Genomic DNA, 12,262 nt, shown 5'->3' on the forward strand with positions numbered 1-12,262 from the left:
AGACGGAAATATCACTATTTATTAAAAATAGACTATTTTTCAAGAAGACGAGGTCACTTACACACAAAACTTATAAAAATAAAGATCTAGACGGAAATATCACTATTTATTAAAAACATACTATTTTTCAGGAAGACGATATCACTTACACACAACTTACAAAATAAAGATCCTAGACGGAAATATCACTATTTATTAAAAACATATTATTTTTCAGGAAGACGATATCACTTACACACAAAACTTATAAAATAAAGATCCTAGACAAAAATATCACTATTTATTAAAAACATACTATTTTTCAGGAAGACGATATCACTTACCCACAATTATTTGAGAGGGAGCTTCCGATAAAAAAATTCGGTTCGAGAGAGAAGTTCACTGTGTTTCGACCAGAGAGAGAGATCTTAAAATTTTCTAGAGTGGGAGTGCCCACCTCCCCTATTTAAATTCTTATAACGTATTATTATAATATTTTGTTACGCTCTACCTCATACCTGAGGTGTCGTGTTAAGCGTCTGCTTTTAACATACGAAAACCACGTCCGTTAAAAGGCATTACCAACTGCAAGCAGCAAGCAAAAGCAAGCAAGCAAAATGAGGCAAGCAAAAGTTAAACCAAGTAAAACTTTTTGAAAATAGTGATGGTCCCCAAAGACCATCATACTCAAACAGACCATCACCTATTTAAAAGCATCTTTTTTTTTTTTTTTTTTTTTTTTTTTTTTTTTTTTTTTTTTTTTTTTTTTTTTTTTTTTTTTTTTTTTTTTTTTTTTTTTTTTTTTTTGAATTTTTACGATTGTTACATGAATCATCTTCATATAATTCGCTACCCAATACATTTTAATTACACGAAGTAGACTACAAGATTGAAGAAACAAAGGAACAATGCCTAAGAGGATTTGGTTTCAGGAGAGTTGCCATAGATATAGCATCCAAACCCCCAAACTGTCAAAACCAGTGAAAGGATCTTGAAACCACTCATGGGGTCATGAAAAACCACAACGGCTGCCACGCTAGTGAGAGGAACTCGCACTGCATTAAGAACTCCAGCCATTACAGTTGATGTAAGAAAAAGAACAGCAGTTCCACCAAGAACCCCTAATTGAAATGTAATGGCACCCCATAAAAGCACCATGATATATGAGACCTCTCCATTCTTAAAAGTTCTTGCCGCTTTTCTCATCGCTTTGAAATCATTGTTCAAAACCACCCCAATAGTAGTAAACACAAACCCAAAGAACGAGACCATGACCTGCTGCTCGAGCACCACATGGAAGGACCTTCTCCCCATTAACTTAACAAAAACCAGCTCTGATAGAGCAAAGATGAGGCCATGAAGGGCTGAACCCAATATGTCCCATAAGAAGCCTAAGGCATATTGGCCTTTACTGACACCCGGAGGCCTATCCGAGCTTGAGTCCAGTGCTATGATAACTGCTCCAGCCATGATTATCACTATTGAATTGATAGTTGAGAGGTTCAGCTTGTTCTTCACCAATAAGTAACCGAAAATTGCAGAGAAAGCAAGAGAAGTTGAAGAAAGGAGAGAGGCTGTAGAGGCTGGGAGGTAAGAGAAGGCCCAAGCAAACATGAGGTTATCGGCAGCACTGAGAAATCCGAGTCCAATGTAAGAGAGAGAAAGCTTTAGAGAGAGAGGGGTTGGCGAAATATTGGGCCTCAGGTAGAGAGGGAGGAGGAAGAGAGAGGTTAGAGGCCACCCTGCCACTGCGACCCAAGAGAGTATCCACCGGCTGGTGCCTCCATTGGAGTAGTAGAGGCGAGAGAGGAGGGTCGAAGCAGGGAAGGCAACAAGCATGGCAAGGCTACTTAAGAGTAGCAGTATCCAATGGTGTATTGGTTTCTTGTTATATGCATTCCAAATAGAGGCTTGGAGTTTGTGAATTCTTCCATGAATATTTGAGAGAGAACTTGGTGCCTGTTGGTGTTGTGTAGTCCCTGAAGAAAGTACTGGAAATTATGAAAAGGAAAAACTTAGAAGAAATGAATTTCAAATACTTGGAACTCAAAAAGCATGATGAATATCAATCTCACAACGTCCGATGGAAAGAACATAGGTGATCATGAAACTATTCGTGTGGTCCAATTATGGAAAATGTTTGTATAAGGTTGCGACCTTAAAATGCAGAATTAGAGATACAACTCAAAGATCCATTGGAAAAGGTGGTTTAATGTTGAAAAACCCTATCATCTCGACATCGAGAGGTATGAATATGAAAGAAAAAAGAATTTTGAATCCCAAAAACAATGCATCTTGCAACACATTATCTAGATCGTCCATTTTCAAGATTTTTATTTGTTTATAGATCTACTTGATTTTAACCATTATTTAAATTTAAAATTTTATAATTAGATATAAAAATAGTTTTTCAGATTATCCTAAGAATTTTTTACACTAAAGTTATTATAAAATTTGTAGGTGCACCTTGATTGGGTTGTCTAAAGTTGCAATGTTATAGAACACAATATGCAAGTTTTTCTCTCAGAGTTTGGAAAAGGTCATGGATCATATTTTACAATCTCTATAGAATTGGTTATCTGACACCTGAGGGTTGGGGAGTTCTTTAAACTGACATTTTTGTCAATCTGAAAAATCTTGTAAATTCCTTTTTTATCACGACCTGTCTCACTAGTATCTGGAAACCACCTCCTAAAAACTACCTCAAGGTTAATTTTGATGGCAGATCTCTTGATAAGCCGGGTCTGGCAAGTATTGGTGGGCTTCTACATGATAGCTCAGGATTGGTCCTTTGCTCTTTCTCTAGTCCATGTGGCTTTACGACTATCAATCAAGCTGAAATGTGCGCTTTACTACAAGGACTACAAATTACACTTGATAAGGGGTTGCCATGGAGATATCTTCATTGCGGGGGACTTCTTGAATGTTCTTAAATGGTGTAGGAGAGAGCAAAGAGGCATTTGATCCTTATTTTACCCCTTAGATTAAAATTCAGGATCTTTGTGCTCTTCCTAACATGGGGATTTTTTTTGGTCACACCTTTAGAGAACGACCTGGCTAAAAGTGGTGTTTATCTTCACTCTCTGCAGCTCTCTGACGCTCTAATGTAATTCTTTTGTAACCATGTTTTTTAAGTATCTTTTTAATAATAAAAACACATAACATTTGTCAAAAAAAAAAAAAAAAAGACAAAAAAAATATTACAACGTCATAGAAACCGCACCCTTTAATTACTAACGCATGTGCAAAGAGATTTTTTTTTCTTGAAGGACCTTAAATTCGGAAATGGAAAACTCAAGTAAGAGAGAGAGATATGATGACGTTTTCTTGTAAAAGAAACACGAGGTGATATTTTCATGGATATCGGGGAGAGAGAAAGAGATGATGAGCCGTCATAGGAAACAGATTTGGAAAATCTGAAACTAATATAACCATTTGTACAAGGTATAGTACAACTACAACATCCACATCATGTGGACATTGAAAGGGTGCACTAAGTATTCTTCAATAATTCAAATTGTAAGGAAAATAAGGATGTTCATAATTTAATAGAAAAAGTTTACATAAGGTTGCAACTTGTAATTTTAAATGTAGAATTACATATGCATCTAAAAAATCTATCGGAAAATGTTGTTTTAATGTTGAAAAATCCTCTAATTGATCATCTCAACAACGAGATATAGGAATATAAAAAAAAAAGGATTTTGAGTCCAAAAAATAATGCATGTTGTGACACATTATTTAGACCTTACATTTTCAAGATTTTCATATGTTTATAAATCTACTTGATTTTAACTATTTTTGGAGTTTAAAATTTTATAATTAGATATGAAAGTCGATTTTGAGATAACCCTATGAAATTTTTACACCAAAATTACATGTTATGATAAAATTTGGAGGTGCGTCTTAATTGGATTGTTTAAGGTTGCAATCTTATAGAACCCACACCCTAGTTTAATATAGTATCTAATTTTATTTTATTTTTTTAATAGTCTTAGTAGGACTAGAAAGACAGTTAATGTAAAACTCTGCCAAAACTATCCATGGATCATGCATCTACGTTATCTACTTATGCTAGGATGTTCCTCGTAAGCGACGCGCTGTAGCAGAATCTGGGTACAATAAAAAATGAGCAAGGGTTAGCTAGGGCATTCCCTTGAAGCGACCTCTTGCAACGCCACCCAATTCACGATAAAAAATAAGCAAAGGATCCCACGATAATCCAGACAAACTTGGGTAAAGAAGCTAGTCCAAGATCATAGGATTTATCTAATCACATGAAATGTAAGAACACCTAGGTAAGAGTATGAAGTTAGTGGACAGAATGGTATGAATGAGCTACTTGCATGGTCAAACCGGTAAACAGGTGGTTTAAAAAAAAAAACACATGGTCAAACTTTGGTTAAATTAGCTCCAAATAGTCATTTGAGGGTCCATAACTTTAATCTAAGGTCCCTCAAAAGTTTCCTCCAAAAATTAGGTCAATTCGATATAGGATGACCAAGATATAAGCCTACAAAGTTGAAGACCATTGAAGGAGCATAGTGGGGTCCAAATCGACCCCAAATTTACAAAGAAACCATGAGAAAACCTTGGCCAAATGACATGAAATTTTTATAGAATAGAGCACACTATTCCAAATAGCTTAAGTACCAAATTTGAGTTAATCCGACTGGGTGTGGCAATGGACCCCGACCCAGGAACCCACTGGGTATACCCAAATAGGTCCGGGTATGGGTCGAACATTTGGACCTGGCCGGTTGGGTCCAGGTCCAAAACCTAGACCCGAACATTATTTGGGTCTGGGTCTAGGTTCGATCCCATACCCGTAAACTGTTGGAGATAGAATACATCAAGCCCTAATCGTATGGGTATATTAAGGATCATATACAATAAACATTCATAATCATATGTAACTATTAACCGACAAACTTTGGTCAAATCAGCTCCAAATGGTCATTTCCGGGTTCATAACTTTAATCTATGGTCAAATTAGCTCCAAATGGTCATTTCCGGGTTCATAACTTTAATCTAAGGTCCCTCAAAAGTTTCCTCCAAAAATTAGGTCAATTCGACATACGATGACCAAGATATAAGCCTACAAAGTTGAAAACCATTGAGGGAGTATAGTGGGGTCCAAATCGACCCCAAATTTACAAAGAAACCATGAGAAATCCCTAGCCAAATGACATGAACTTTTATAGAACAGAATGCACTATTCCAAATAGCTTAAGCACCAAATTTGAGTTGATCCGACAAGGGGTGACAATGGACCCCGACCTGACCCAGGACCCACCGAGTATACCCGAACAAGTTCGGGTATGGGTCGAACATTTAGACCTGGTGGGTCAGGTCTGGATTCAAAACCTGGACCCGAACATTATTTGGGTCTAGGTCTAGGTTTGATCCCATACGCGTAAATTGTTGGATATAAAATACTTCAAGCCCTATTCGTTTGGATATATTAAAGATCATATACGTTAAACATTCATAATCATCTTTAGCTATTAACTGACAAATAAGATGGCTTGAAATCTAATGGCGGCTTGTGACCTTGTTGCCAATAATTTGGGTATATGATGGTAAAGAAAAGGCAAAAAAAAAAAAAAGAGCTCATAGTGAGAGTGGCAATGGATTCGATCAGACCTAGGACTCAACGGGTACGAGTATGGGTCCAACTTTTAGACCTGACGGGTTTGGTCCGGGTCCAAAACCTGGACCCGAATACATTTGGGTTTGGGTCCGGGTTCAGCCGGACCCGACCCATTGCCACCCCTAGATCTGACTTCAGGAAGAGCCATTTTAGAAGAAGGTTTGGGCGGACCATTGAGGGACCACCAGTTTTTAGAAGAAAATACTACACGGGAGGCATGCACTAGCAGTGAGGAACAATTGCCAACATCATGATGAACGTCTTGGCCTCAAAGATTTAATTATATTTCAACGAAATGAGCTCAGTTTTTGATATGTTGTTCCCTTTCATAAGAGCTTTCAGTCCATATAAATATCAACAAGGTATCTAACACGGATCATAGGAAGATCGAAAGAAAATGCATGGGCTTAAGAGTGGTTTCATGTGCATCAGTTACTATGACCTTGATCAACCTCATATCTCATGATTCGTGCATATTTTGAGTTTAAATTTTGCATATATCATCTTCACTCAACCTGTAAACATCTATATAATTTGTTGGAAGGTTTAAAACCAAATTGGGAGTTGGAGCGAGTTGCCCTATGGAGACTCATGATTAGGGAAAAAAAAAAGAAGGGAAAATTGCATAGATATTCGTTATATTTTGCGTTATTACGAATGTATCGAATAGTTTCTGTTATTACATGTCTGTCCGTTTTTTACCTTTCGTAACGTGAATTTAAAAAAAAGATGGCTTTATCCTTTTTCGGGTGTTGAACAACCGAGTTGAAGGGTTTTTCAGAACTCAATGTATTTTCGATTGTTGAACAATATCAGTCACATTTCAGAAAGCTTGCATTGCCAACATCCGAAAATATGACTACGAAATTCCAAAAACCATAAAGAGGGTAAAGTCGTATTTTTAAAAAAATTATGTTAAAAGTTGTAAAAAACAGACAGACATATAATAATAGAAACTATTTGGTACATCTGGAATATCACAAAGTATAACGGATATGTATGTAATTTTCCCAAAAAAAAATGCCAAAAGAAATTCTACTCTCGTGGGAGTAGAATGTTCATTTAAATCCCACTTTGAATTGACTTCACGACCCCAAAATTTAATCTGTTCAACCATAAATTAATCTCAACAAAAGAGACTCTAATTCTACCCTCTATTCACTAAAAAAAAAGATTCTCGAGAATGTATAGATATTATTTCATTTTTAGATAGTGAGATCTAAGTGTTAGAAAACTAAAATATTAATTTTTTTTAAGAATAATCATATGCTAACTATTAAATGGTTCGCAAAATATTTGAACGGAAAAAAAACTCCTAAATACTTATTATGACTGAGGGAGTAGAACTACACTATGCTCTCTCGGGACCATAGTACACGTGCTCAAGAAAAATTACACATTCCCTTCATTTTTCATTTCGGGTAAACTTTCTATGCTTTCCTACCACATAAAACTTATATACTTCTCCTTATCCAACCGTCCATTCTGAATGGAGGGCTAAGATTGTCTCAATCACAATGTCACGTCTCCACACTATTTTATATTTAATTTTCTTCTATAAACTATTTTGACAGTAAATTTTGTACGTCCAATCCTCTTTTAGACTCGCACTAGCAAAAAATATAAAAAAAATATTTTCAATCAAATAAGATGACTAAAATACCCCTAAAAGTTTCACAGGATACATTATATTTTATCAAATAATTATTTAAAATATTTTTTATAGGTGCATCCCAATGAAAAGATGGCACGTACAAATTTCATATTCATACAATTTGCATAAAAAAAACTAAAGATACAATAATTTGAGATGTCGAATTTACGATCAAACGATGAATGACTCTTTTGATCAAAATTGAACGGCTGGATGGCAAAGAAAGCGTAAATCTTTTATGGTGCAGGTAAAGTATAGAAACCTTTCATTTTCTTAACTAATGGGCTAATATGTCTTTAAAGAAAAAAAACATGGCACTATTGATAAGCTATAACGAACCACTAGGATCTCTGAACCTACCCGTTACTGGAAATGACAAAAATACCCTTCAGCCCTGCCATTTGCATGATCTCCGATGTTTCCTGTCACTGATATAAAATCCTATATTTCAATGGAAAATTACGTAATTTCCCTAATAAAAAAGAAACGAAGCGGAATAAAAATCCCAATTTCAAATTTCTTTAAAGCTCTGTTTTTTAACAATAATTCCATCAAAGCAGCATTCAAAACATGGGAATTAAAAGAATTTTTTTTTTAAAAAAAGAATTATAACATAAAACACCCAATACTGAGAAAGAGTTATCGCTGATTTCAGGGACTATAATGAACTGAAATTACATAGAATTCACACAAGACATGTAAAATACTTTTCTAGGTTTTTTTTTGCTTCATAATCAATAGCTGGAAATTTTCAAGAAACTGATGAAGTCGCCACAAAGCACAGAAGCAAAAAATTAAAATAAAACACCAAGAAAAAAATTTGATAAGTTTGAGAAAGTAATTACCTGAACTTTGGTGTGCATCGTTGTCCATGAGAGACGATGCCTACCTCTCTGCACACCAATGGAAACCAAACGCATTATGGTACTTAGAACCCCCGATTAGTTCTGACAAAAAATTATGTACCCTTGATGTCTCCATTTATATCGGAAATGCCACTGCTTTAATCATTACTTAGTTTGGGTAATGTAAGCTTTGAAATTTTGACATGTACGACATATAGTATAGAAACAAGCCTAGTTTTTTCTTTTTGTGGTACACCGTCAATTGCCATGATGGACGGTGCCAGTGGTCACCAATGGACGGTGGACACATCATATACAAATTAAAAATTACTCGCCATCATCATCATCATCATCACAATAGCTACAAATAGTATCAAAAAATATGGTTTCATTATTGAAAATATTTGTGGTAGCCTTAAAATTTAAAGTTTCAAATATATTCTAAATCGAACGAATCTATAAAAACTTGAAAATATATGTGGTAGCTTTAAAATTTAAAGTTTCAAATATATTCTAAATCGAACAAATCTATAACAACTTGAAAATCTTAATAATTGGCGGTTCAAAAATTCGTTATAAAAAACACCATTTTCAAAACGTGAAATCTTTTTTTTTTTTTTTTTCACGTCCATGCATATTGAGTTGGGCACTAATTTTTTTTCTCACTTACATGCATATTTAGTTGGGCACTATTTTTTTTTTCTCACGTGCATGCATATTGAGTTGGGCACTATTTTTTTTTCGCACGTGCATGCATATTTAAGCATTAAAACAACTTCTAGTAAACTTTTTGAGTTGGGCACTAATTTAATTGTTTAGAGTCTTAGCTCTATATAAACTTTTCCATTACAAAAAGATATTTGTGATATGGTTTGACTTGAACCATTGGGCATAGGTCTAAATTTAGTTAGGTTATTTAAAAGGGTGTGGTTTATACAAGGTGGTAACTTTACATTGTTTATTTTATTTGGATAAATTTATTAAAAATTGTCTGAAGGTGACATATCTTTTTTATATAATATCAAATCTATATTGTTCAAATAAAATAGATAGTGTGGACGAATGTTATCAAATTCTTTTCGCTTCAACTGAAGAGGCCGAAGCCTTTGGATTTTAAGCATAAACCGAAGTGAAAAGAAGCGTGGTGTTGCCGTTTCAGTCAGATTCAAGTCTCTTTGGGTCTGCTTCGGCCGAAACTTCGGGCTGCTTCAGCTAGAAAATAAATACCTATATAAAAGTATTTTTTTTATTTTTTTCCATTATTTTTATATATATTATATATAAATATGTAATTTATTTATATTAAATTTAAAAAAATCCAAAGTATTCCCCCGAATTGGCCGAAACGTCGAATTACTTCATTTTTCTCATTAAACCGTTATTTTTCTCATTAAACCGAAAAAAACTCTGAAGTGAATATGACAACATTGGTATAGACTACTGCAACATTACTTCAAACAAGTAACTTTGAAACTTTATATAAACCCTTTCCTATTTAACAAAAAGAACTTTGGCATAGAAAGGAAGATTATATTATTTTTTTAAAATTAAATGACTTGCACAAATTAAAATGGGAAGTGAAAAAGTTTTCGATGACAACTAACCCTAAAAGCGAATCTTCCTTTTCCTTTTTGGTTAAAGAATTTGAAATGAAAAAAAGAAAGGCCAACATTTAGTCAGCAAGAAAAAGTGATTTGGTCGGCAGAAACTTAGAAACATAATGGTTACTGATTTTATATTATATAAACGAAGATTCTAAGACACAACAAGAATAAGAAAGACGCATAAATGAAAGATGAGAAGAGCAGGAGTAACGAATGAAAATGAAAACCCATCAAAATCTAAAGAATTGGAAAAAATAAATAAAAACTAGATAAACGAAAGGGATTAGATTTTTTTATTTTTATTTTTGTTGGGTAATTTAGTGGGAAAGACAAGCCCTGCTTTTTTTTGAAGGTGTCCAAGGGTGGTGTCAACAGGATTGCAAACCATAACGTGTTAAATAGATATGAGGGTGCCTCCGCCACAACCCCCCTTTCGTATGAAAGGGATTGGACATGAACGACACGCAAGAAGGTATAGAAATTTACAAAGCGCACCGAGTTAAATTATGGAATGATATTTTGGTCTATATTTTTAAAAAATTTATAGCAAGTTTTTTTTTTTTATGTTTTTATGTTTTATTATCTTTTTTTCATTTTTTTCGTGGTTCGCTGTTGCAAACCGCTTTATTTTGTTCTATTTTTTGGCGTTTGTGGGGCAATCTAATTGATAAGATATTGGACTACCCCTTTTTTTTAGTCCGATAATAGGGACATCAAATTGCCCTACAATCTAATCTATTCTTTTGTATGTGTTGGTCCGATGTTCTAGTTTTTTTTTTTTTTTTTTTTTAAGTGTAGTGGTCCAATGATTGAAACATCATACTGTTTTTAATTTATAGAAAAGTAAATCATACTATTTTTAATTATAGAAAAAAAGAAAAGTTGACATCACATCACCCTAAACTTGAAAAAATTTCCAAGCATGGAAGTGGCCTGAAATTTTTGAAGTATTAACCAAACAATGATTGCATAAGTTTAACCGGGTAGGTACGCATATTTATCAAGGACGTAAAACCAACATTGTCATATTCGCTTCGGAGTCTTTTTCAGTTTTGGTGAAAAAAATGAAGCAATTCGGTGCTTCGGCCGATTCGGGAAAAGACTTCCGACTTTTGTCTTTTAATATTTATATAAAATATATATAAATGATTGAATTTTTTTAAAAAAGAGTAATAAAATTTAAATTTTTTAAAAAATACTTTTATAATAGGCATTTCTTTTTTAATCGAAGCAGCTCCGAATCTGACTAAAGCACCAGCACTACCACCCTTCTCTTCGCTTAGGTTTATGCTTAAAATCCGAAAGCTTCGGTCGACGCGAAACAAATTGGATAACATTCCATAAATCACATATAACATTGACCTTATGTAAATGCTAAAAAAAAAAAAACAAAAAAAAAAACTTTGTGAAGGTCCACAAGTTAGGGTTGATGGAGAACGGGGGTAAAAGTTCGATGGTGGAGGACAGAAAGAAACATACAATTCACGTTACATGACTCTTTGTTGAGAGAGAGAGTGTGTGTGATTAAAAAAGTTAGGAGTGACCCGAACGTGTTCTTTCAAGTAGAAACTTTATGAACAAACTAAAAGAGTATAGACATCTAGGCCTGCCAATGGGCCAATGGGCCTGCAGCCTGGGAAAACATTGACACTCTAAGATTGAATAGATATTACACAATTTTAAAGCAATTGGATTTAAGTGTTTAGATACTCAAATTTTTTTTTTTTTTTTTTTGTTGAAAAGACTTATCTAGCCGTTCTGAATTGCGCCCCAAAATTTTAGTTAGAGAAAATGGTTATTTACTCGAGAGAGTAAATATACAGTTTGCTTTAAGGGAGCACACCTGCATGGGCGTATCAGTTATTTTGTAAATTCAGCTCAACTTGAAAAAGAATAGAATAAGTTTGTAGGTAGCGCTTTACCATTCAACGACCAAAACCTAACCTTCTGTGCTTTTCCAACCACATGCCCCATTATATATTCAGTGTAGGTATTCTTTTGTGATAGAGAAATATTTTTTTGTTTCTTGTGTAATAGAGAAATATGTTTTTGCGTTTTCTTTGGTAATTTTGAGTTGATTTCTTAGGAAAATGTTTTGGTAGGACTGCGGCTCTATCAAAACAAACAAAGCCTCACCTCATAACTCATTGAAAATTACAATTTAAGCATTAGAAAATCCTTATATCAATCATCTTGGCCTGAACATTATGATTGTGGAAAAAAATATAGGATTTCAAGCTCTAAAAATAGTGTATATTTTAACAAATTATCTAGATTGTCCATTTCGTCTTAAAAATAAGTGTTCGTAGATCCGCAATATCTGTACCATTTTTTCTATTTTCAAATATCATTGTTGGTGTTGGAAATTGATTTTAGAGCCATCATGGAGATTTTCGTTGCCGAAAGTGCTTTCTGGACAAGGACTTGAGGTGAGGGTTTATTTTGTTTTCATAAAGCCTAGGCCTTATAGAAACCTCATCATTTTGTTTATTAGATAATTTTGGGTTGATTTGTTGCACAAATTTCT

The 12,262-nt window shown here is 34.1% G+C and overlaps 1 protein-coding gene across 4 annotated transcripts; it reads right to left on the reverse strand.

The window, feature by feature from the left end:
• Positions 1–815: 815 nt before the first annotated feature.
• On the reverse strand, positions 816–8,187 carry PUP5 (purine permease 5). Of its 4 annotated transcripts, none has more exons than XM_088854656.1 (3): positions 8,132–8,187; positions 7,647–7,714; positions 816–1,958 (listed from the first exon to the last, which is right to left on the reverse strand). In XM_088854656.1, exon 3 carries the CDS (start codon positions 1,816–1,818, stop codon positions 892–894), a length of 927 nt encoding a protein of 308 aa, XP_088710782.1. In that variant the 5' UTR covers positions 1,819–1,958; positions 7,647–7,714; positions 8,132–8,187; the 3' UTR covers positions 816–891. The 4 variants fall into 4 exon arrangements, with proteins under 4 accessions (XP_088710782.1, XP_088710783.1, XP_020530891.1 ...); XM_088854657.1 differs by having other exon boundaries at positions 816–1,970; XM_020675232.2 differs by lacking the exon at positions 7,647–7,714.
• Positions 8,188–12,262: the final 4,075 nt, after the last annotated feature.

This window comes from Amborella trichopoda, chromosome 12, assembly GCF_054954075.1.
Source record: "Amborella trichopoda isolate Santa Cruz 75 chromosome 12, AtrichopodaSantaCruz75HAP2 v2.0, whole genome shotgun sequence".
NCBI classification, from domain to species: domain Eukaryota; kingdom Viridiplantae; phylum Streptophyta; class Magnoliopsida; order Amborellales; family Amborellaceae; genus Amborella; species Amborella trichopoda.

Bases quoted from the DNA above. Each gene is read 5' to 3' on its own strand.
- PUP5 (XM_006857166.4), bottom strand. From the start codon at position 8,159: ATGGACAACGATGCACACCAAAGTTCAG. The intron at 1,971-8,131 runs GTAATTACTTTC...CATAATTTCCAG, and splicing joins CGATGCACACCAAAGTTCAG to TACTTTCTTCAGGGACTACA.